This window comes from Vanellus vanellus (genome assembly GCF_965231255.1).
Source record: "Vanellus vanellus genome assembly, chromosome: 3".
Classification (NCBI taxonomy): Eukaryota; Metazoa; Chordata; class Aves; order Charadriiformes; family Charadriidae; genus Vanellus; species Vanellus vanellus.
Window position 1 is genome coordinate 11,947,620 of NC_138907.1, and position 24,395 is coordinate 11,972,014.

At 44.4% G+C, this 24,395-nt stretch overlaps 1 protein-coding gene across 1 annotated transcript in view; it reads left to right on the plus strand.

The window, feature by feature from the left end:
* Positions 1 to 24,395, plus strand: part of SPRED2 (sprouty related EVH1 domain containing 2) — a gene marked incomplete at its 5' end in the record, with an annotated part of 67,926 nt that overhangs the window by 23,177 nt on the left and 20,354 nt on the right. The window contains 4 exons of the mRNA XM_082480227.1: positions 14,723 to 14,801; positions 17,249 to 17,426; positions 18,780 to 18,948; positions 21,523 to 21,587. Of these exons, the coding sequence (XP_082336353.1) occupies positions 14,723 to 14,801; positions 17,249 to 17,426; positions 18,780 to 18,948; positions 21,523 to 21,587 (491 nt within the window). The remainder of the gene's footprint in view (positions 1 to 14,722; positions 14,802 to 17,248; positions 17,427 to 18,779; positions 18,949 to 21,522; positions 21,588 to 24,395) is intronic.

Consider the following 24,395-nt stretch of genomic DNA (forward strand, 5'->3'; position numbering starts at 1 on the left):
GGAAGTTCGGGGGGGAAATCAGGGTATATCTTCTTCCTCCCTTCTAGACATTACCTTAATAATTTACGGGGCTTTGCCCAAAGAGAAAAGGTGAATGCTTCCTTCTCGCAGATCTTCAGTGAGAAGATAATGTCACTTTCCTTCAGTATTCATTTTTTTATATATTTTTAAGTGTTTTGGTGTTAAAGGTAAACTTAGAGTGGTGCAGCCTGTTAAATGAGTAGACTTGCATAAGCTGTTACTAGGTATTTTCTAAGCCGAAGCAGTTTATTTGGTCTTGTGCGGGGCACTGGTTTTCTGGTATTCCCCGATAAACACAGACAGTTAAGATTGCAGCTCCCAGCTGTGCTGAAAATCATGATGGGAGCAGGATGAGAAGCTCCTTCACCATCTCTGCTACTCAAATGAAAGACCACATCTGATATGTTCCAGCTGTCCCTAGGCAGACGTACCAAAACTCACCTTTTTGGAAGGAATGAGCATGAAAACAGAAACGTGCAATATGTTGGACAACTTGGTCTTTGCCCGTCAGAATGAGAATATGGGCTGACCCTGAGGTGATCTCCCCTGATGGATTTCTCTGCCATATGCTGACAAAACTGCTCCTGCCAGTGGAATATTTGGCAGGCACCAAATAATTTAGCATTTAAAAAAGCTGCCTGTTAAAATGGAGCGCAGGAAATAGAAGCTGTTGAACGCGAGTGACACTTGCAACTGGGCAAAGGAAGAGAGGCACGCAACTGCGGGCAGCTTGAGGAAACTTCGCTTGTTTGTTGATGTTTTTTTAATTATTTTTTATTTTTATTTTTTTTTCCCCAAAGCCCTTTGGCTTCGCAAGGGAAGTGATGGCCGTGATGTAAACAGGAAAGCGGACTGCAGGGAGAACAAAGTTAAGAGGTCGGGAGATGTGCGCAGTTGGCTGCAGGAAACTGAAGGTATTGGTGAGAAATCTCTGCCTGCCTTAGGACTTCAAAGAATTAACGTCAGAAAGCTGAATAGTGATTAATGCTGGATGTCCCGATACAGGGCAGGTGCGATGGAATTTGCTGTACTCTGTACCAGAGGGGGAACCCGCCCTGTATGATTTCTGCGATCCCAACGAAACAGACAGTGAGGATCACTATCTTAAATGAGCAATAAAATAATTCCCATGCTACTAAAAATGAAAGCAGGCTCACAAGCGCTAACCATCTTCCTTTAAGTCTGTAAAACAGCAGCTCGTTCCCAATGAGGGCTGGTAAGAGCCGGACAAGGTACGTTTTAAGGGCAAGATAATGTTTTACTAACGCTTACGGGGGAAGCAGAGTGGTCTTGAAAATTTAAGCTGGTTAGCTTAAGCCAGCAAAACAGGGAGCTGGCTGAAAGGAGGTGCAGTCACCGTCAGCTCGAGCGTATGAACTTGGAGCTGGTCAGCGTGGTTTTATGGAAATATTAAGCAGATTTAAAAATCGAGGCGGATTTAAAAATCAAAATGGGTAAAGGTTAGTGTATCGTGGTGGTTTCTGTGTCTTGCTGCCTTTGCAGGTACTTTTAGCATGGGAGTGTTGAGTCCCAGCACGAGGGCTTTGCGAAAGATAGCGCTGACCCTCCGGAAGAGTGGCAAAGATAATTCAAAATCTTGAAAGAAGAAGTTGAGAAGACAAGAAACTGGATATATATTGGTCTGGGGTACCTATAATTAATCTGAGGGCACTGGCGTGGGAAAAATTTTTATCCTACAGAAAGGAAAAGCAAAGATGCAGTGGTTAGAAGTGAAAAAAAGATTCAACTTTAAAAAAAAAACACTTTTTTTTTTTTTTAGGGATGTTATGGATTCTTCATCACTTGAGATCTTTGGCAGATAACTGGAGTAAAGCATCTGTTAGACAAAGCAGTCTAGATTAAAGCTGAAATGAAACAAAAGTTTGATTTAGGAACACCAGCCAAGTCAAACTCTTTAACCTGTGTTGTGAGCAATTGATTTTCTCGGGGGGTCAGAGGGAGGAGCCCATTCATGGCATTCCACTCTGGCCACACTAGGAGATACCGGTGCAAGAAAAACGCAAATTCGGATGCAAACCATGGAGAGGCAGGACATCAAAAACACCTCTCCTTTGAGCTAAGTATTTAAGCATGAAAAAAGGGAGGAGGAAGGTCTCCGTTTTTTTACTAACTCTTTTTAATCAATTTTTTTTATCATGAAAATAAAAACGTGCAGTGTGCCCTGTGATTGGCAATCCATGTCACATGAGTAAAGCAAAGTACAGGGTTAGATTTCCTGGAGTATATTACAGCTGTTTGTCCAGGTATCAATTAGGAGCTATGGAGGAAGGATTTAATTAGAAGAAAAGCACAGGAGGCTTTTCCAGCACGGAGGAGCTGGGTGCATGTCATTTGTGTAACCTCTTTTCTGGTCATGGAGGCAAGTAAGATGCTCTTGGCGGCTTTCCTTTGATCTGTCTGCAGGAAAATTAAATCCACATGGCCTCCACCCAGAACCTTTCTGTGTCCTGGATGGAAATATCCATCGTATGCTGGGGTCATTTTTTATTGTCATCTGTATGTACAGAGGTCTGTTCATCAATAAGAATGACATGCCTCTCCAAGGCTGAGGCTTTAAAACAGCCAGAAAAGAAAAAGCAAGCTGTCAGTTGCCAGGAAATGGAACTTTTTAAACCAATATATAGAGTTGTCTTGGTTTGCACAGTTTGAAATGGTGAAGAAATGCTGCCTTCAACTTGCCATGCTCATTTAGCATCTCTGTAATTTATAAACAGGTCGTTCCTTCGCTAGGACCTGGGATTGTGGTATGCGTAATGATTTTGTCCAGCTGGGATGATGAGCTGCAAAGCAATTGCTGCCAGGCGTTCATGGCAAGATGCTCCCACCGTGCTGGTGGCATGCAGTTTGCTGGAGCCAACTGCAGAAAGCAAAAAGGATGGATCCTCTCTTGTTTGGCATCAGATGATGTCTAAAAGAGATTAAATACTGCGGCTTTCCTCTTTCCTCGGTTGTACTGGAGTACTCAGAGCGCGGCTGTGTTAGGGAAGTGTCATGCTCAATGATGCTCAACATCTGCGTGAAGGTTATATTGAGAAATAGATAAGCAGAATCGAGCTGCACCACTACCAGAACTGGTCCCGCATGGGCGTTCATGGACCATCCATCCCCCAGCAGACTCCTTAACCGCTGAAGCGGTCGGTATTGAGCTGTACTTTTGATACAACGCCCTGCTTTTGTGCTGGCAGAGGTGTGCAACATGGCAGAGCCTTACCCTGGTTTCATGGAAAATACGGGAAGCGTGGTAATGGTAGGGAGGGAGGAGCATTTCAGTGCTCATGAATATTCAGCAGCCCCAGGCACTTCATAAATGACATGAAGTCATTCCTAAGGATCAGCTTTTGTGCTCCTCTGTTTCTGCCGTACTTTCAACTCTTCCCTACAGCGCGACTTGAATGAACACTGTATTCAAGAAAGCTTTGTGGGCAGTAGGGACAGCATGAATGGAATGGGTGTCTCTGAAGCGTGTTGGGCAAAAACCTATGCTCACCATGTCTGTGAAGTCTTTTGGGGTGGTTTGTTTGTTTTAATTAAAACAAAAATGGAGAAAAGCATGCTTCTTTTACCCCTTCCAAGGCACAGTAAGCAATGTTTAGGCAATATCGCTGTAACAAATCTTGAATGCTACACCTAAGGTAGTTCACCTGGTGTTCCATGATGATAGAATCATAGAACAGTTTAGGTTGGAGGGGACCTTGCTGCGGAGCTGCCGTGCTGTAGAAGTTCAGCCCGTTAATACGACTGACATTAACGAGGTGACTGAGTTTCTTCCACCGCCTTGTTGGCTCTCCCAGTTGCCACGTTTACTTTCGATTTTGAATAGCACAACCGTGTAGCAGCGTGCGTCCTGCTGGAAATATGGGAAAATGTTTGTGTCTTGAAAGCAGCCGTTCACGGCTCCGGGCGAGGAAACGCACAAAAGCTTTGGAGGATATTTCACTGTAGCGCTGAGCTGGTTGAGATTGGTGTGCGAAGGCGATGTTGGACAGGGCAGACCTTAAGGGGAAATAAATAAATCGAAAGCATGGCAGCATTGCCAGCCCTGGAGCTGAGGTTTGTTAGCTTATCCTTAAGTTTAAAGAACATTTGCAAAAGTGAGAACCCAGCCAGTGATTCGGTTGATGCTAATGACTATCCGGTGGCTTGATATGCGCTTCCCTTTGGAGAAAACCCTTGGGAGTAGGGCTTGAAGCCAACCAAATTAGGTGGTGGTTCTTCTTCTTGCCTGATACAACAGCATCTCTCGGTGTAGATGTAAAGCCAGGGCATGACCTGCTCCGGTTGCATCCCTGTGGATGGAGCACGCTGTGACGTTTGTGATGGAGAGCTTCTCTGTGTCTTACATTTTCATGCGCAGAGTGTTTTTTCTCCCAGCTCCCGACACACCAGCAAACAGGTGATTCTGCAGAAAATACTCAGATTGTGGCTCAACCTGGCCACGTGAGCCGAGAGCCGCCCTGCCACGCTGCACATTCCACGCTCCACAGCCTGATGGCTTTTCCCTATAAATCCGTCTTTGGGTGTGTGATGACAGCATCGTCTCTGTTAATGCTGCTCCTCCATAAGACAACTGATGTCAGTGCTCAGTCCCGCCGCAGGCTGTGCTTTGAGTTTCCAAGAGGACCACTGGGAAGGCGAGAAAACAGAGAAGCTTTGGGGAGATGTAACCGGTCAAGCCATCATTTCAAAAACACAATTACAACACAGCTTATTCGAAGATAGTTGTGTCTTACTCTGGGAGGATAATTTCATCTTCCCCCATCCCTCGGGAGAAAAAACTTTAGAAACTGGACTTGCGGCAAAAAGGGCTTGAATTTTTCTGGCCGACGTTGCTTCGGACTCGTGTGCCGAGTTCTTGCTGGCGGCAACTGAGGCTGGAGCTGATGAGCAGGAGTGTAAAAGCAGTGCTACAGGGGAAAGCGAGGCAGCAGATCCTGGTGCAGCATCTGGGGAGGACCAGTTGTGGACTGGGGATGTGCGATTAAATTTTTATTTAAAAATATTTTGGTTTTTTTCGTTACTTGGATGGCACGATGCTCTGACTGACTAATGAGTTACCCAGTGGTCGCAAATGCAGTTCCACCAAAACATGGTACCTTTTGCCTGTTAAATTAAGGGTGGTTTTATGTTTTATATTGAAATAGGGTAGACACAGCTGTCGCTTGACCCCACTATAACAACCTTAAAATTCTGCCTGTTGCCTTCAGTGTGGCTTTGGACTGTCGTGACAAAATCCACTGTCGTGACAAAATCCAACCAAGCTGCCAATAGGTGCTTGCAGCTGCCCCCCACACATGAGAAGCAGCAAATACATGCTTCTGTCCTGGTGCCTCGGGATGTCCTCAGCATCCTCCGTGCAGCCTGGTGTCTACGCGCTGTAACGGGGTTCAAGCCTCAGTGGTGTCCAGCTCAGGGTTTCTGTGGTCCAAGCTTGAAGTTTTCAAGATTGTGTGTGATTTTTTTTTATTATTATTATTTTTAGGTTATTACGTCTGTAAAATCAGGGTGCAGCTTTCCTAAAGGATGCTTACAGGCAGCATCACCTCAGCCACTGTTCTGCGCTGTGAGAAAAAGGGGATTCCCGCCCCCCCCCCCCCAAATTGAAGTTGAAATGGTTTGGATTTGAGGAAGGCAGAAGTAGCTGAGCCTGGAAACACCTAAATTAGCTTTCTTCCCCTCTCCTGCCTAATCATCAGTGTAGACCAGTTCCGAAATCAGGCAAGCATTTTTAGAAGCTGCTTTCAGAGTCCCAATGTCACGGGTTTTTATTCTTGTTGTCAGTGCTGTGGCAGTTCTTGAGCAACATTTCTGCTTTTAAAAAAAAAAAAAAATGAGAGGGCATTCAGGGGAGATCGTATAACTTTGGGGGACAGACGGACACACACACGCTGCCTGAATGAGGAGTTAAACAAAGCAGTTGTGAAAGTTTCTGAGCAGCGAGAGAGTGCTTGAGACCTACTGCTTGAAAAGAAGCTGGTGTGTGGGGATGCTGCTGCTGCTTTGGTCGTGTGGGCTGCCCACAGAGGTATGGTGTACAAGGACCTATAGCTGATGCCGGTTGCAAAATAGAAAATATTTTCTGATCCTGTTAAAAGCTGTGATGGAGACAGGCTCGTTGGGAGGGCTGAGTGCTTCCCCCAAGCCTGAGGAGTTGTTTGCACCCTTGGTTGTGGTGCTGCGTGAGCAGCTTTTGGGGAATAAAGCGCAGGTGGGGTTACCGGAGGAGATGACGCCTGCTTTCAACCTTGGACCTGTTTGCGGTCCTGGGTGAGCTGGTGACGTTCCCACCGGTCTGGTACAACCTCCCAGCAGCGCGTTTCCTCCGCCCGCCACTGCTCAACGCCCACGTTATTAGTTTATGGTAGGTTGTATCGTAATTATATTATTTTTTTATTATTGTTTTTGCCCAGCCTATAGCCGGGGTGGGGAAGCAAGGATCTTTGGTCGGTGCGTGCAGGGAGGATGTTGGGAATGAGTAATGGTCTGTCCAGGGCTGTAATATGCAGAATACCTCTGGGATGACTCACCCGCTACAATGCAGTACATCCCTCAAGGAGACTGAATCACCAAGCGGGGAAAAGCCACCGCTTTCTCGCTCCCTCGGCAGCGGCCAGCTGGAACGCCGGGTCAGAAGCCTGGTAGTGGCAACGATGGTAAAATGGAGCAATTGGGGTGTAAAATGTAGAGGAGATGGCATCCCCCAGCAGGTATGTGCGTGTGCTCTCGCTGTGTAGAATTTTGTATTTTTTTCACTCTTGGTTTTTTTTTTTTCCCCTCTGCCTCCCCCCCATCTACCCCCACAGCCATTCTGAATCTTCTAAATCAGCGTATAATTTATCAGTGAATATGTATGACTTCTTCTGTGAAAGGCAGGCTTTCTTTTATGATTACTTTTAATTTTTTTTTTTTTTCTTCAGAAGTAATGGTTTAATGTGCACCCTCCCTTAAATACCGAGAGGAAAATAGATGAATCTGCTTCCCTTGATCTCCCCGGATGCTTTTTGGGGTTGGGGGGAGGGAGGTTTAAAGAGAGGTGGAGGGCAAACTCAATGGGCATGCTGGTTTTGATGTAGTTAAGAATGTCTTTTTATTCTGTTTTTTTAAAATGCGTTTACCTGGCAAAAGATTAAAAACCCTTTAGGTTTAGACCACACTTATCCTGCTTATTCCCTCCCCCCTTCTCTGATTTAGATTCAGCTGGAATTGAGTCACAGAAATTTTTTATTTTTTTTTTTTTTTAATATTTGCAAAATACTGTCTACCTTTTGTAGTTGTATCATACGTGTCACGGAGGATGTCTACAGGGGGATAAATATAGTTGCATTCTGCACTCGTCAAAATGGAGGAGAGTGGGGGGAAAATTGCAAATTGCTTTGGGTGATCAATTTCTGGGGGGGTTTTTTTGTTTTTTTTTCTTCTCTTTGTAAACTTTGAATTTTTCAGAAATGCTAGGTGTATATGTGTGTGTGCATACATTAGTATTTTTATGTTCCGGAGCATTGTTGATTCTGTAGCTGAAGATAAGGACCCGTTGCGTTATTTTCACTTGCGTTGTAATATGTAATTGCGTTAGGACGGGTAGCACTTAATCTGCAAAACGGGATGTTATTCGGGAGTAAGGGGATGCCTTGTCTGGGCAGCGCGTTTGGTGGCACCACAGCGGTCTACGGTGTGACAGCAAAAAACTCGTTGGATGGGGAAGAGGGTCACGTGGCAATAGCATCGTCTTGTGAATTGAATAGATTTCTCAATTACATTTCTCTAATTTTTGGCGAGCGGTATCAAATCCCTAGTTTTGTTTTTTTACGAAATAAGGAGGGCAATAAAGCTTTTAAAGCCGGAAGACAGTTGCTGTGCTTGTTTCGTTATTTTTGCTAAATATTGCCATTTGTTAGCTACCATAGGATAACAGTAACAGAGTGTTTGTGGTCAGTTTATGTTATGAAAAAATTACGGTGGAATTAGGCTTTTTTCAGGGGAGGGGGAGAAAAAAATTAATTCAGGATGCAGATGTCGTGCAACTACCTGTTCGGCTGGCTAAGCTTCTATGTGATTTCTGCTTATCTTGCATGTGATGTAAAACAAATACCATCTGTCATGCAATAACAACTTCCTCTCTCATTACAGTAAATGATAGTACTAATTAGCTTTCCTTGAAATCTGTTAATATTTCGTACCCTTGCATGAAAATAGGAGGACTTGAGTGTGCAACTCTTGCCTGTACTGCATGCCGGCTTCATGAGCTAAAGGGTAAATTAGTTAAATGCATTATCTTATTAAAACGGTACTTTTGTTTTGCTGCTCCTTTCAGCTTTCCGAGATGTACTGACATGTGCAACTATAACGATTTACTGTAGAATTGATCCATTAAACAATTCTGAAGAAAAGTCTTTTTTTTTTTTTTTTTTTTTTTAAATAAACACCAAACCTGTAATTTGCAATCACTGACAAAGCAGCCACTGTGCAAAGCTGTGAGGAGGCTGGTCCGGAGGTAATTCCATTCCCCAGTGAGAAGGAGGTTCGCTGTGATTTAATTTAATTTTATTTTTTTTTAAGAGGTTTCACTAAATGGTTGCTCATTAAAAGTTTTGTCGTTAGTGCGCATCCCAGTGGGTGTCGTCACTGCTGTCTTTTAGAAAAAAGATAGATTTGGGGGTGTTTTTCTAACAACTTTTGTTGTGGGTTTCAATAGCTCTAACATGGTTTCAACAATATATTACGTAGATACAGCCACGAGTAGTAAATTAAACCGCCCCTGATATGCTTAGACTTTCATTTTAATTCAATATTGTTTGTGTAGCAAGCTAATTTCTGGGGGTAGCCCTTAAAATCTGTGCACTTGAGCTGCCTCAGTGGATCTCTGCTTGCCCATCAGCATGTTTTCAAGCCTGATTTTTCTTTTTTTTTTTTTCCCCTGCTAAAAAGCTGCTTGTGGGTTCCTTTGGGGTTTTGCCCACGTGTATGGCACTTCATGGGGATGGCTGGGCAAGCCTGGCGCAGGAGAAGCTCTGCCAGTCGAAAAGGAACAGGTTTAGCCCATGGAGGGCTAAAACACCCTGTGAATTCACACAGCCGTGTGAATAGCGGTCGTCTTACCCCTGCCTGATTTTAACAGCAGATACGTAAGGAGGGGGGGCTGAAGGACCCATCTGCAGCAGAAAATTGCTCTCGTCCCCTAGTTCAGTGCATCCAAATTAGCTGGGATGTTGTGTTGGAAAAACAGGCTGTGAGAGTTATTCTCATGGCAGAAGCTGATGCTTTTGTGTGTCTCATTTTAAAAAATATAAATGTGTGTGTATATATATATGAAAAAGAAAAAGTATATGGGAATATAAGAAAATTTATATGTGTGTATTTTTTTACACACATATATATATAAAAATCCACTTTCCATTTACATCCTGCAAGGATCTGAAATAATTATGGGATTATGAAATCCCATTCGAGTAAGGTAGGATAGAGCTGTTTCTTGTAAACTCAATAAAATCATCCTTAAATCATAAAACCATAGAATGCTTAAGAGTTGGAAGGGACCTTTAAAGACCATCTCGTTCCAACCCCTGCCCCGGGCAGGGACATCTCCCACCAGGCCAGGTTGCTCCAAGCCCCGTCCAACCTGGCCTTGAACACCTCCAGGGATGGGACAGCCACAGCTCCTCCAGGCAACCTGGGCTAGTGCCTCACCACCCTCACAGCAAAGAATTTCTTCCTAATATCTCATCTAAATTTTCCCTCTTTCAGTTCAAATGTTTAACAAACACTTTGGTGAAAGGGTTCCTTTGTTCGTGGTGGCCTCAGTGTTTAAGGGAGATGTGGAGGCGGGCGGCTGGATTGTTGCAGGTGTCTTGGTTTTTTGAGAAGTCCTTTTCCTTCTGGGAAGAAAAAACAAAACAAAACAAAAAAAAAAAAAACAAAACAAACAAAAAAACCCAAAACAAACCAAAAACCTGCTATTAATCTTTCTTAGGGAGGTTTTTCGGATGGGTTGCAGTGCTGGAAACCAACCCAGGCCTGCTGGGCACTGGCCGTGGAGGACCTGGCCCCTCTTTAGGGCTGTGGTAGAGCCATAAAGGCGTCAAGGAATTAAAAATAAAATCAAAACGTACTTCTTGGAGTTTGCCCCAGCCTCCTGGAGCTGTGCTGCTTGCGTGAGGCTGTGTGTCATCTAAGACGAAAAACTTTTGAAGGTTGAAGGCACTTGAGCCTTTGAGCATCTCTGCCACATCCAGACCCCTCGCGGTCCATCTGGGAGATCACCCAGCTGCAGCTAACAGTGATCTTGGAGTTAATACAGTACTTTTTCCCTTTTTTTCCCCATGAAATGGCTAGTGTACAAGGTGAACATGTGCTGCCCAACGCAGTTCAGCAGCCGGGTGTGAATTGAGGAGTTGGAAGAGAAACTCCTTTCCGCTTCAGAAATGCTAGTAGCCCATAAAGTTTGCTCCTTTTGTTGAAAGAGAGAGAAAAGTCCGAAACTGAGCTTGTAAGGTTAGTATTGCTTTAAGGTAAAGCACCACAGGACAGATGTACTGCAGGACTCGGACAGCATCACTGGTGCATGGCATGCAGAGATTGAATCCTCTTGTATTTATTCTGACCAGGTGGAACCCCAGATTTCCCAGAAAACCTTTTCATTCTGTCAGTATTGGATTTGAAAGACAGAAAAACACAGGTTGCGAATTTGCTATACTGGAGATGGGTTATAGATGTGGTGGTTCTGTGTTCCTGCGGTGATGCAGAGGTGAGGGGCAAGGAAAATTTTTGGGAGGTTTTCCATGTTTGTTGTGGGGTTTTTTGTTGTGTATTTTTTTTTCTTGCTGATATTTAATGAAAAATCTTCAAACCTGCCAGAAATGTAAAAGGTGTTGAAATACCAGCTTTATTTTGCTGTGGCTCCGTGCGCTCAGAGGTTTTCTTTCTAACAAAGTAATAAGTTAGGGGTTTGAGGAAGAAAATGCTGGTGTGATCTGCAGATATTTCACCCTTGCTAGAAGATTCATAAACCAAGCATCAGATTGAGAAAGCGGGACTCCCAAAATAGCAGTTTTTCATGACTTCCATTAAAATGCTGCTGCTTTCTGTCCGCGGGATGAGCTCCAGAGAGGATCCTTGCAATGTAATTTCCAGCAGTCACCTGGGCAGAATGGGAGGGCTCAAACTCCAGCTGTCGGAGTCGCTGGGGCAGGGATGGTGGGCAAAATAAAAGTGCTGTGAAATACATCCAGCTCAGCCAAAGATGGATTATGCCCCTGTAGTCGTAAAGTTAAATTTGCATGGATCCAAATGGTTCAGATTAAGTTTAAGCGACCGGTGTCGTTTCAGCTAAACAGCCCTGACCTCTTCCCACTGGTGCATTAGCCACCTCCTGCTGTCATTTTGGCTCTTCCCTGAAATCTGGGAACGTTGGTGTGTTAAAGACAGCAGTCCGTATTTTTGAAGCCCGTTTAATGCAATGACCTTTCTGTCTGAGACCTGAATCTCTCTTGGCCTTGTAAGCTGCAAAGTTGAGAAGGGAGGAAAATATCAAAGTGCCGTATGGCTGCATTAGCGTGAAAGTTTATATTTTGGACAACTGGCTAGAGGAAAAAATATTATTGAATTACGGAGGGTGCGCAGGAAGTGTTTTAGATGCCAAATGTGACTCAAAAGTAGTAAATGTGGTGGGTTAGACTACTTCCCCCCCCCCCCCTTTGGATTTTTATACCTCTCAGATGGTACTTCCAGTTGCTGTGTTTGAAGCAAAGGGGAAAAGAAGAGCGGCTGGTGGAAGGGAGCTGCATTCTTCAACCCTCCTTTTACAAAGACACTGGCAAAATTAAAGCCTCAACTAACGAAGGAATTATTTGCCATGTAGTCCTGGATGTGGGATTGCATCTGTAAGCCCATGCCAGGCGTACAACACGGTTGCTGCGCTTTGTCCCCCGTTGCTTCCGCAGTGGTGCGGTTGCTGTAAGCGATGTGGCTCGTGTCGGAGAGCACTGGATGCTGTCGTCCGCGTTTTAAAATGTGGTTGGTGCGTGCTGGAGGAAAGCACTTATTTAATCCGCCTTGGACGTCACCTCTATCTTAGACACAAATGCTTTGTAAAAATTAAACTATAGGTAATGCAACTGTGGTACAACTATCACAAAAGTAATCAGTCAGTCGCTTCTTGTTTAGGAAAAATCTCAATATCCTTCAGAGTAGCAATTATGCACACACACTCTTATTTTTAATTATTTTTATGTATATATACACGCACACCCATGAGCTATAATTTTTAAAGCTCCTTTTCCTTCCAGTAAAAACAAGCACGTGGTTTTCGGTGCTACCTTTGCTCCCCAAGTTCATTATGGTTTTTTTGGCTCTGGGTGGGGCGGGCTGACAACCTGAAGCAGCCCCGGGAACACACTGGCCGCTTGCCATGCAGCTGGGTAATCCCTCCAGATACTTTTCCTCCCAAGCTTTTAAGGCTGCTGAAGACAAATCTGTAGAGTTAAGATAGCAAAGTATTCCATTTAAGAGCATAATTAAGAGTAGTTTGCATGAAACGCAGAGCACATAGGCCATAAACTCGACAATTAGAGTGGTCTTAAAGTTTAAGAAGCCAATAAAAATGAGGGGAACTAAGGCTGCTGCGGGTATTTTTTTTTTTTTTTTTTTTTTTTTAGCAGTATCATTTTTAACTCTATGAAAGACTTGCATTATCTAATTTCATCAGCAGTCTATATCTCATTAATGGGAACGACCCAAATATTTTCATGTACCTCATTAACCATTTATCTGGGAACAGTCGAATTGCACAGTTACGGTGATGAAAATGCAGGGGGACTGACTTGAAACATGGTGGTTTCGCTCCAAGAACCTCAGTGCACCGAAGCAGTGACACGCGTGTGGGATTTGTCCATGGCTCCTTCGCAGCGGAGGATTTTGAGCCCTTGCAACCAGCCAGAGCCTCGGTGTGGTCGCGTAAAATTAAATAGCACAGAAAATAAACAGCTTTTACGCGAAGGAAGCAAGGTCCTTATATGGACCTGAAATATTTGAGTACCTCCCAAGTATTTATCAACACTGGCATGAGGGAAAGAAGCATTGCCTATTCTAGGCTTGCGGTTGGAAACGGCAGGCAAGATTTTCACAGAGAAAACTGAAGGAAGTGGCACGTCGCCTTGAAAATTCAACGTGCAGCTTCTGAGTGCTGGTCCAGTGACTAATCCAAGCTGCCAAGCCCTAAGAAGCATTAACCACCTTCTTTCTTTCTTTCTTTCTTTTCCCTAAATCCCTTGACATAGGTTGCACGTGGCTCCTGGGTGGGAGTAGGGACGGGGCTCTCCAGGGAGGGCAACGTCACCGGTGACTTTTGGTCGTGCAGAAAAGCGTGCCAAGGGATGACGTTAATGGAGCCAGAGCTCTGCGTACCTTGCCAAAGGTGAACCCTTCTGCTGGGCAAGGTCCTTTCCTAATAGGGGAGCAGAGGTCTTCTTGCTGTGGTAGGGAGCTGGAAAGTAACTTTTCTGGTGTGATATACTTCAGGAGGTGGCTCTTCAGGTTGGGAGAAACGCAGTTTATATGGTGTTCTCCTGGGTATTTGGGGCTGACAGACAAATGCGGTGAGTAATGAAGAAAGGAGTAAAATTTTAACCTTTCACTTTACGCTCGGGTTCCTTTAAGTTCATATTATTTAACATATTCTTGAAAAGCCAGCAGATTGTCCATCTGCTTTCCATTAAAATGAATTACTAGATTACTCTGTTTGGGTCAAAAAAACTGCTATTCCAGCTTGTTTCCCCACCCATTTGCCCCCCAGTCCCTGACCCTCCGGCATCACAGTAGCATCTTGGATGCAGGCGGATGCCAACTGCCAAGCCCTGGTCCAAATCCCGTCCATCTTCTCACCCATCTCCAAGAGCTTGAACCAGGTGCACAAGGCATCTCTGGGGGAGGATGCTGACTTCCAAAAAATGCCACTCAAAAGTGGAAGCAGCAGTTTTGAGTTAACAAAGCACCTGTCTTTTCCCCTAATAGGTGTCGTGTCTAGTCATAGAGCTGTTGGACGTGTAGATGAAATTGGTGGCAGAGGTTGTAAGAGCCGTAGGTCACTGCATCGGTGTGGATATGAAGATGAGGGGCTGGAGATGAGAAGCTGGAGAGTGACTTTTTGCAAGGGCATGTAGTGATAGGACAAGGGGTAACGGTTTAAAACTGACAGAGGGCAGATTTAGATTAGATATTAGGAAGAAATTCTTTACTCTGAGGGTGGTGAGACAATGGCCTAGGTTGCCCAGAGAAGCTGTGGCTGCCCCATACCTGGAGGTGTTCAATGCCAGGTTAAACGGAGCTTTGAGCAACCTGGGTTGGACTACATGATCTCCAGAGGTCCCTTCCAACCCTGACCATTCTGTGGTCTAGTGGGAGGTGCCCCTGCCCAGGGCAGTGGGGTTGGAACTAGATGATCTTCAAGGTCCCTTCCAACCGAAACCATTCTATGAAAACCATATGGCTCTGCACCCCATCAGATTGTGATTATAATGGGCAGGGGTAGTAGTTGAGGGACCTAAATTTAATGTGTAAGTGTCCACTAGTTTTCAAACATAATTACGAGCCTAGAGAAATCACCGAGAGGTGATGGAAACACACAAATAATTGGTAGAAATCACAAAGTACTGAGTAGCTGCTGCTTGCTTAATTTTTCTTTACGTGGAAGATTCCTGCATCAGAGTAACTGAAGACAGCGTTACCTTTGGGACAGCCGAAGGCTCTGGCTGTAGCCGTAAAAGTGAATGGTAAATCCTGCAGGAAGCTATATTGCTGGTAGCAGTTTTCAAGCATGGAAGGAGAAGCAGCAGTTCGTTCGTGTGGATGACTTTGCGGGAGAATGGGAAGGAAGGTCGTATTGAGCAGCTCCGACTTCAGAAGAGAGCTTGAAATTTAATGGGAGTTCCCCAGAAGTGAGAAGAGTTAAACATAAGTCCAGAAAGGATGCTTGGGGAACAGGACAACTATATAGAAATGTATAGTTGGCTTTCTTTTTTCTTTATCTGTTAATTGCTAATCGTTATAGACCATACAGGAAAGGTACAAAGAAGAAAACAAAAATTGTCTTGGATGGAAGCAGCTCGATTTTTGCACAGTAGGAAATTAGCTGAAGTATTTTGCTTAATTCTGAGCATCAGGAAGCCAAGAGATTAAAGTTGCCAGTGGCAAAATCTAGAAATGGGGTTTTCATTAGAAAATAAAAAGGTAACTGGATCTGGTTGTAGATGCGCTTGCCCTGTTTCCTGTACCAGGATGCTGCTTTTAAGGACTCAAGAGCAAAAATATTCTTTAAAATGTTGTTTCTCAGTTCTGTGAATGCCTTGCATGTGTCAGCTGTGCTATGGGACGCGTATTTGAGTATGCTGAAAAGCTTTTTATCAGCCAGTGCAAGGTCCTCAGAGCAATAGGGGATGAACCTTAAGCATCTTTGTACTGTCTTCATCGTGTAGGTCTGGTGAGAAATTTGGTGTATCCATAAAATAAAGGCAGTGAAGGGGAAATTGCGGCGTGTATTTTGCAAGGTCTGTCCAGCTGCGGAAGGGATTAGCTGGTTCCAGCCACTTCTGCCCAGAAGATGCTTGCCGCCTCCCTTGGTCTGTCCTCAAAACTGCCTTCAAGTAGGATCTATGAGGCTGCTTGCTTAGGTATTAAATAAAATCTGGTCGTATTAGAGAAAAGGCAACTCAGACTTCAAATAATAGCACTCAGATTACCAAAGTGATGCCAAAATATTACCTGGAAAGAAGAGGCTGTTTTACCTGGTGCAGGGTGAAGAAAGCTACTGCTGCTTGTAATTTTGAATAGAAAGGGCCCGTTCTGATTCCCTAAAGGATGATACCAGTTGTTTTGAAAGATCTCCTCTTGGAGTCCTCTGCAGGTTGAGCTTTCTTCTGGTGAGCTCACCTAGTGGTCCAGAGATGGACAATTCCTGGGCAATTTTCTTTTCACGTCCATTTTCTTAGCCCCATTGATGTTCCTGGTTTTGCCCAGGTTTGAGCGCTCTGCGGCACATTTGCAGGCACTGGTGGGTGTCTCAGCAGCTCTGCAGCCAGCAGTGCTGTGTTTGTGCGTGGTTGACATCTAACCATGGCATGGTGACCTCCCCGTGAGGGTGTCTCAGCCATTGGCGCTGTTCCTGAGCAGTCACTGGGTTAATCCATGTCTTAACGTGTGACAGGTTACACCGAGCTGGGACTCAGCAGAAGTGTGAGGACAGTAAAGCTAATTTTGGTATTTCCCAGAAGCTCTGGGTTGGAGATAACCTGTTTTAGCTTGGAGTTTGTTGCGTGTCCCATACGAGATGCATGGCTTTTGCTTACGTCCTGTAGTGGCCTTTCTGCTCCCAAATGGCCCCCTGCCTGGTGATGTGCCCAGCAGATGTTGGAGCAACTGCTCTGTGGAAAGGGTACAGGCAGTGGCCTGGGGAAGCAGAGCCTCCTACTGCGGGGACTCTTTTGACCCCTTGCAACGGGCACCTGGATTATGCCCAAATATCTCAGGTGCTTCTAGAATAGCTTCTTGTGAGGTTATGACGTGCCGCCTTTGAAAGCCCCTTGAAATGCTGGCGGAGCTCTTATAGGGATGTGGTGTGGTCGTGTTGACCTCAGCTGAGATTACTCCCATCTCCTTTCATCTGAGGTGCCAGCTGGAGCCACGCTTTTGGTTTTGTTTTTTTTTTTTTTTTCCCATAAGGCTGTCCCAGTTGCAGGTGGATTTGAGTGTCATCTTCCAAAGCCCACTTCACTAAATTGATCTCAAAAACCTCGAAACACTTTGTTCATGGGTTATTTGAGCTCCACATGTTCTATCAACACTTTAGAGATGCGATGCCCCAAAACATTTCCATGTGGGTATTAGCAGGGTAGCTATGCAACACCCCCTCTCAGTCCCTGTCCCCAGCGGTACGAGGTACAGGGTGTCTGGGACCATGGGTTGTTTGGTCTGTATGTTGGTATTTGGAAACCCAACAGAGCCATTCCCTTGCTGTTTGATGGGTGTCTTTCCTGTGGTGGCTTGGGTGGTTAAGATCATCCATCATGGAGGTGGACTTCCATCCTGGGCAGAAACTGTGTGTGGGACCAGACCAGTGCTGCCTAAATACCGCCTTCAAGAAAAACACTCTGGAGAGATGGTGTGATGCTCACAGAAGGTTTTGTTTTGTTTTGTTTTGTTTTTTGTTTTGTTACCATTGCAGTGACAGCTATATTGTGCGAGTCAAAGCTGTGGTTATGACCCGAGATGACTCCAGTGGGGGATGGTTGCCACAAGAAGGAGGCGGTCTCAGTAGAGTTGGCGTCTGCAAGGTCACGTACCCAGAGGGCAATGGAAGAAGTGGATTTCTAATCCATGGTGAAAGGCAGAAAGACAAACTGGTAATAGAACCTAATTCAACTTTTGTCTGTTCTTATAATGAGAATTTTCCCAAGTCTATTGCTATTGTATTCTTGTGCAAGTTTTTTTTTTTTTTAAACATAAAAAACCAGACATGTGCAAATAGTACAAAACAAACCCATCCTCATCTAGAGTTGCCATTTTTTGCTATCTAGGTTGTCATGCTGCCACCTGGAAGGAGCAGGTAAATTTTCAACATCTGTGTGCAAAGGCTCCCTTTGGTGATTGAAAAAGGGCCCGTTTTTTTGTGTTTTTTTTCTTAAGACCTAGCAGAGGTACGCGAGAAGTGAATTGAAGTGTAAAGAACCCATGAAGCCAGTCACATTGCACTGAGTAATGCAGTGCAAACCTTTAAAACGGCCATGAATTATTTATGCTGCGTGCCGTTCAAGGTTTGAACGAGCAGAGTGAGACTATAAAGACAAGTTGTCTCTTATGAATTGACACAGTGGGTTTCTCCTGGTAGCTGTTTATCTAAAAAGGAGCTCTCTTCTTTCCCCACACAAATCAAATTAATAAAGCCTTTCCTCTAGTTCCAGGGTCTGTTTTAGATGTTGTAGTTTATCTCGTTTCTATATATTTGATCCTTCTGAAATTCGCTCCTGTGAAGAGATGGACTAGCTTAAAAATACACTCCCTGCACAGGCTCTGTGAACTCAGCATTTGGGGGGAAAAAAAAAAGGCATTATTTGAGTCAGACGTGACATTGCTTTCAAAAAGACTGCTGTTTTAAAGCTGTTTCAAGTCCAATTTGTCTTTTGCAATATTGTTTTGCTTAGGATGCCCTTTTTTTTTTTTTTTTTTGACACTTTTGGAGCCCTGCTTAGGGTTTTGGGGGACGAGGTAAGACCTACAAGTCATTCCTGTTCTCCCTGAGCATCCCCCTAGAGATGGCTTTCGGCAAAGCGAAGCTTAAGACGAGTGCCTGGCTGTGGGTGAGGGAGGAAAAAAAGGGTGAGGGTGTTATTCCAGCACCTCCTAGATCTGCTGGCAAATAACATTTCTGTTGAGCAAAATTACTGAGGGAAGAGGTTCTCCCTCCACCTGGGCCTCCGCTACCTGTAACCTGTGCCATGCTGGGTCTGGGTCCAAAATAGCCTCCTGGGGTAGCAAGGAGGCACCTACTCAAAGCACAAGCAAGAGATGTACGTGCGATGGCTGTGAGAACAATGACAGTGTCTGGTGTTTATTAGTCATCATTTGGTAGGGAAGGATGTTCCCCTATGCGAGGCGTGACTTGGCTTGCTTTTGGGTCTGGGCTGAGACGGTGCCGGCTGTGTCCTTGGGGTGGGAAAAGTGACTTTGCTCCTCTTTTGGGGCTCGTGCCCTCCCAGGTGGTGCTGGAGTGCTTTGTGAAGAAGGACCTGGTGTACACAAAGGCGAACCCCACCTTCCACCACTGGAAAGTCGACAACAGAAAGTTCGGGCTCACTTTTCAAAGCCCCGCCGATGCTCGAGCCTTCGACAGAGGAGTGAGGAAAGCCATCGAGGACCTCATTGAAGGTACTGTGACACATGGGAGATGCCACTTCCACCTTCCGGAGAGTGGGGAAGGGGGTTTTGAAGCACGGAGTTGGGAAGAGGGGTGGGTTTAAAATCAGTTCTTGGGCTTGGATGTCTAAAGTGCACGTGTCCAAGTGTAGCCGGGCACTTACCTTGTGCTGAGCAAGCCCCAGCTTACTTTCAAGAACTGAGTTTTCTCATCCCTTAAGGAGAGAAGGGATTTCAGTCCAAGTATTTTCCAGTCCCGTCTGGCCTAGTCTGTCCAGACTTCCCCTCCTTAATTATCATCGAGTCTGTTATTATGGCTTTTTTTGATAGACTTGGATACCACGCTAGCAATGGCAACTCAGACAGCCCAGGCTCTTCTCTATACACAGCACAATCTCATCTTACTGAATCTTTGTTAAATCACGGTATGAATTCCTGCCTGGAGTTGAGTAAAACTTTGGTTTGTTTTGGGTTTTTTTTTTCAGTAATTAGTTCTGTCTGCATCCTCTTAGTTGAGTGTTAGTTCTTGAAGACTTTGTTGTGTTTTTGTGTTGTTTGTTTTTTTTTTTTAATTCTGTAAAAAATGCGTTTGAATTGCCTGTGCTTTGAAGTTGTCATAAATTTTTCCTTTTCACATTTCATTGCAATCAGGCAATCATAATACAGCTATAATTCAATAGTACTTTATTTTAATGAAATTTGATTTTTCCTGAGTTTTTTGATTTTGGGGTTTGTTTGTTTGGTTTTTTTGTTTTTGTTTTTCACTTTTTCTAACCATACTAATTTATGTAGAACCATAGTGGTCCAAAGCCTTTCTCCTTCTCACCCAGTGCGTCCAGGATAGTTTTATATACAAATGGTACTATTTTGGGGGGATACTAGCTCAAATATATATACACATGTGTTTTCTTTTGGAGTACATTTGCTCTGTAAGACAGGATGCCCTGTCCTTGCTTTAACATGGCAATGGTAGATCCTAGAATTAACCCCCCGGAGCTCTTTCCTGGTAAATACCTCATCCGTTAGAGGAAGGATCTTCTCAACTGGTTATTAATTTGCTTTTTCATGTGCCATTAATGTGAAGAAGGCCTTCCGCTTTCTTCTTCAGGCTTGCTAAAACTGGGAAGCATTTTGAGTCATGAGTGATGTTTTATGTAAGTGGCACGGGATTGTGCGAAGTTTCAAGGAGACAATAACTCAGCTGTATTGAGTAGTATCTTGGAGGTGCTGCTACATGGCAACTCCCGTTCTGCTCTTTCTGATCCATTTTACAGTGGAGGTATTTAAAATGAAGTTCTGCTGTATCTCAGAGTCTTCAAAATCAGCAAATCTATATTTGTCCCATTAACAGCACAGACGGATCCTCATGAATGTGTTCCTCCTTAACTTCCAAATAAGGCTTTCTGAATGAAAAACAATAACTGGCTTGTGCACAAAGAGCATCGGCAGAGGATTTCATTTATTGTGCATATTTTGTTCAGGTAGTTGACCAAGCTTAGCGGGTAATACAAAGCACAACCATGCGCATTTGAAGCTTCACTTCATGAAATCGCTGCTTTATTAGAATCGTTGCTATTAATATTTAACCAATAGCTTGTTCCCTATAGCATCAGAAGTATAGAAGTTTCGTGCACAAGTGTAGGAATCTTGTGCAGCTCTATAGAAAGTCTGGATTTTTTGCTTTTAAAGCTAATGTGGCAAATGGCACGAATGTTTTTGCGTTAGTGTTTTAAGTAGGCTTTCGCACTTAGCTCTGCACATCTTCGTGATGATGCAGCTGAGAGCAGCCAAGGCTGGTGCGGATAGTGTTATATAAAGCGCGTGATTTTAAAAAATTTCCAGAATGAAGGTGGTACAAACAGTTCAACTGTGTTAGTTAGGGATGTGATGTGGCCCTAATTCAGTGTTAACAGTGGGCTTACATCAAAAAAAAAAAAAAAAAAAAAAAAAGAAATGCCTTTGACTTGGGGTTTCTCCCACCACCACAGCTTCTTAGCAGCCTCATGGGGAGGTTAAAGCCAGCCAGGAAGGGGGTCTAGGACTCTCGGATGGGGAGAGGGGACACCCCTACTTAGCCACAGCATAAACTTCACTGCCAAGTTCAGCCACGGCGTGTGCCACCCTCCCCACTGCCCACCACCTAACTCTTCATTGTCTGAGTGAGGTTTTTTTTTTTTTTAAATAAAAAGTCATTTTCCCCCCAGATTTAGGGAATATGTGAAGAACAACTCATATATGGTTTCCTGACAGCTGAGGATCTGGTCTTGAGCACTGATTAGTACGTAGCTTTACTGTTCTTCAGAAATGAACGTCTTCCGTGATTGGAAATGTTAACCGCTATTTTTAACATAGTTGATTAGCATTGGCAGCCATGCAGTTGCGTGTCAAAAAACACTTTCAGATTTTTCCTTTCCAACCCAGCTACCGGTAGATGGGTTTGTCTTCCTTAATTTGAGCCACTCTTTTAGACATCTACAATGTACAAAGTTGTGAGAATCCACATATTTACCAGCTTAATAAAAAAATAGTTGCACAGGGGTGCCATGCCTTTAAAAAGCTGTTGTGCTTTTTTTTTTTTTCCGCTAGGGTCTACAACTTCCTCATCAACGCTTCACAACGAGGCTGAGGTTGGCGATGATGATGTCTTCACAGTAAGTACATCTCAACCAAGGTTGTTTTACAATGAGTTCTTTACACTCCAGTTCACATGGTCAGGTTGAAAAGGGTTTTTCTCTTTTATGCCTTGGGGTTGGCTTCCAGCCATCATCATGTTTGGCCAGTGGGTGTGTTTTATTTGATGGAAGTACATCCTCTACAGAAGGTAAAGCCTTGGCTTTCTGTTGGCCTCCCGTCGCCACGTGAAAAGTGTGGCAGAGCAGATGTTGTCAGGGCTAGAAGTGAGTGAATAATAACTCTCAAATTTCCTATGGCTTGGTCTGAGTGGTACGCACACCTCTTAATACCTCTCTCTCTCTCTCTTTGAGAAGCTTCCCACAAACTCAAGTGGGTGGCTGCTACTCAGGTGCATACTGTAGGAAGTAAGATTTTGAATTGCAATTGTTAACAAAAGCCAACAAAAAAGTGTTTCGCCTGTGCATGAAATGTAGAAAGTTCAAACAAGTGTTTTTCAGCTGGAGAAAAGCACAGTAGCGGGCCATCTACCTAACCATCAGTGACTTAAATAGGAGTGAGTTGCTCGTATTTAATTTGTGGTAATGTCTACAATGTGTTTCGGAGCTTTCCTGAAGATGAAGAAGCTACTTTCCCTGCCACATATGCACACTTTAAAAGGGGGAAGAAAAAAAAAAAGGTCAGATGAAATTGTAATCCGATCACAGATACTCTACGGACTGAAAACAAGACGCTCACAACAAATACTTTGTCTTATTAAATTTATTTGCTCAGCTCCGATCACAATCCCCTGTGCACACACATGTACATGTGTTAGTTATATTATAAACGCCGTCCTTGTCCCGTGGCGCAGGTGGGAACTGGACGGCAGGAGAGTGGAAGGTGGGACATCCTCAGCACAGCAGCAGCAAACTCAATTAAAGTCATCTTTGGGATGCTTCCTTGCATCTTTAGGGTGAACAAGGGAAAACTGAGGTTCTGCATCAAGCTGGTTGAAAACAGGCACTGGGAAGCACCCGAAGCCAAAAGGTGTTTTTGAAAGGAGGATGTTTCACTGGTATGGGACCAGGGCAGGTTCCCTGCTGCGTTTTGACCGGATCCTCCCGACGGCTGGCATGTTGTCCGCGTCTGTCCTTTTGTCCCAGCTCCAGGAGACAAACAACAGCAGGCAGGGTTAAAAGGTGACTTCCTGCACTCAGCAGCAAAACTATCATTAGCAGCTGCTTCCCAACTACCTGCCAGAAGTGATTTATAGGCGCTGGGCTGGGATGGGACGGGACGGGGGGGGGGGGGGCACCAATTTACCAATTTGTGCTGTTTTGTCCCCAAATTCACCAGCTGGGACTGGATGTCATGATGGACTCGCATGTGGCTCTTTTTTTCATCAGAAAGGGGACAACCGTTGAAACACGTCTTAGGCAAGCACAGCTCTTGCTGAGTTAGATGTGGAAATACTCCGTGTTAAAGCAGTGAAAAGAAGCCTGTGGAAAACAGAAAGGATATTTTTGCTAAAATCCAATTGGCTGATGCTTAGGGACCTGGGAGTGCTCTTGTATTTCTGTGCAATCTCGACCTTGTGGCTGAGTGTTGATTTTTAAACTTGTAGGGTGCTTTTTTTACTGGGAGGAAGAAGTTGTTGCCTTTAGATAGGTGTTGCTTTACATTGGAAAAGTTGGATGAATGGTGCTCCAGCTGCATCAAAGTCACTCAAACTCCTGCATTCAAAGTGAAGAGCCAAAGCTGCGAGAGATTTTTTTCCCCCCTACTTGACCCCAGGGAGGTGACAGATTAACCCCCCGCTGTGCAGATATTTACGGTAGGATGCTCATCGGAGGAGGAGGAGGAACAAGATACTTGATGGCATTAGCAAGGAGGGAAATTTCAGCTGCAGTCAGCACCTTGTTAGGATCCAGGGGGACATCCACACGAGGGTTGTGTGACCCCCAGAGTGGTGAGAGGGACTGCACCAATGGTGGTAGCTTGTGTGATGCCGTTGGTCAAGCTGTCGCATTGAGGCAGGTGTGTTGTCATACTTGAAAAAACAACCTTTAGGAGCATCTTTTTCCCCAAACAATTTTTCTTTGCTGTCCCGAGATGAAGTCTCTCCTTTTCCTGCAGTCCTTAAGCTCTTAGAAGCTCTCAACTTCCCATTTATCTGGTAGGTGATGGTGGAGTATGAAGTCTGCATAATAAGCCAGAAGTGTGGAGGGGTTTTAGACTGGAAGAAATTGATAGGGCTGTGATATGTTTTATTCTTACCCTTCTGTTTCATTCTTTCTTTGCGTTTCTTTTTTGACTTGTGTATCATAGTCCATTTGGTCACACACAAAACTTCTTTACAACTTTCCGGTAAATGCTTTTCCCCGGCCGCAGCAGTGGATTTTTTGGGTTTGGGGTTTTTTTGCTCTGTTTTAAAGAGAAAGTACATTTGTTCTTTTTTATTTCCTAAAGTAGTTATTAAAATCTTCACAGTCCTCCCCCTCTCCCACACATGCATGAATAAACCTAACTGCGTGCGGCAGAATTTTCAAAAGCATCTGCATGATTGAGTCATTTAATCAGTCACTTACCCATCTCTGAAAATCCCAGCCGTCACCACTGCCTCAAATATTTGGCCTGAGATCCTGCCCCTCCTTGAAAATGTTTCAGTCTGTTCAACCACAGCGGTCCAAAACTTCACATTTCTTACACTGCTTTACAGATGGCCACCCCAGCTTCATCTTGCACGTCAGCACTGATGTTTGCACCAATGTAATGGTACCAGCTTTAAAACAACCACCCTCGTTACTTACAAGCACTGACCCTGATACAGCTGTTGGATATTGATT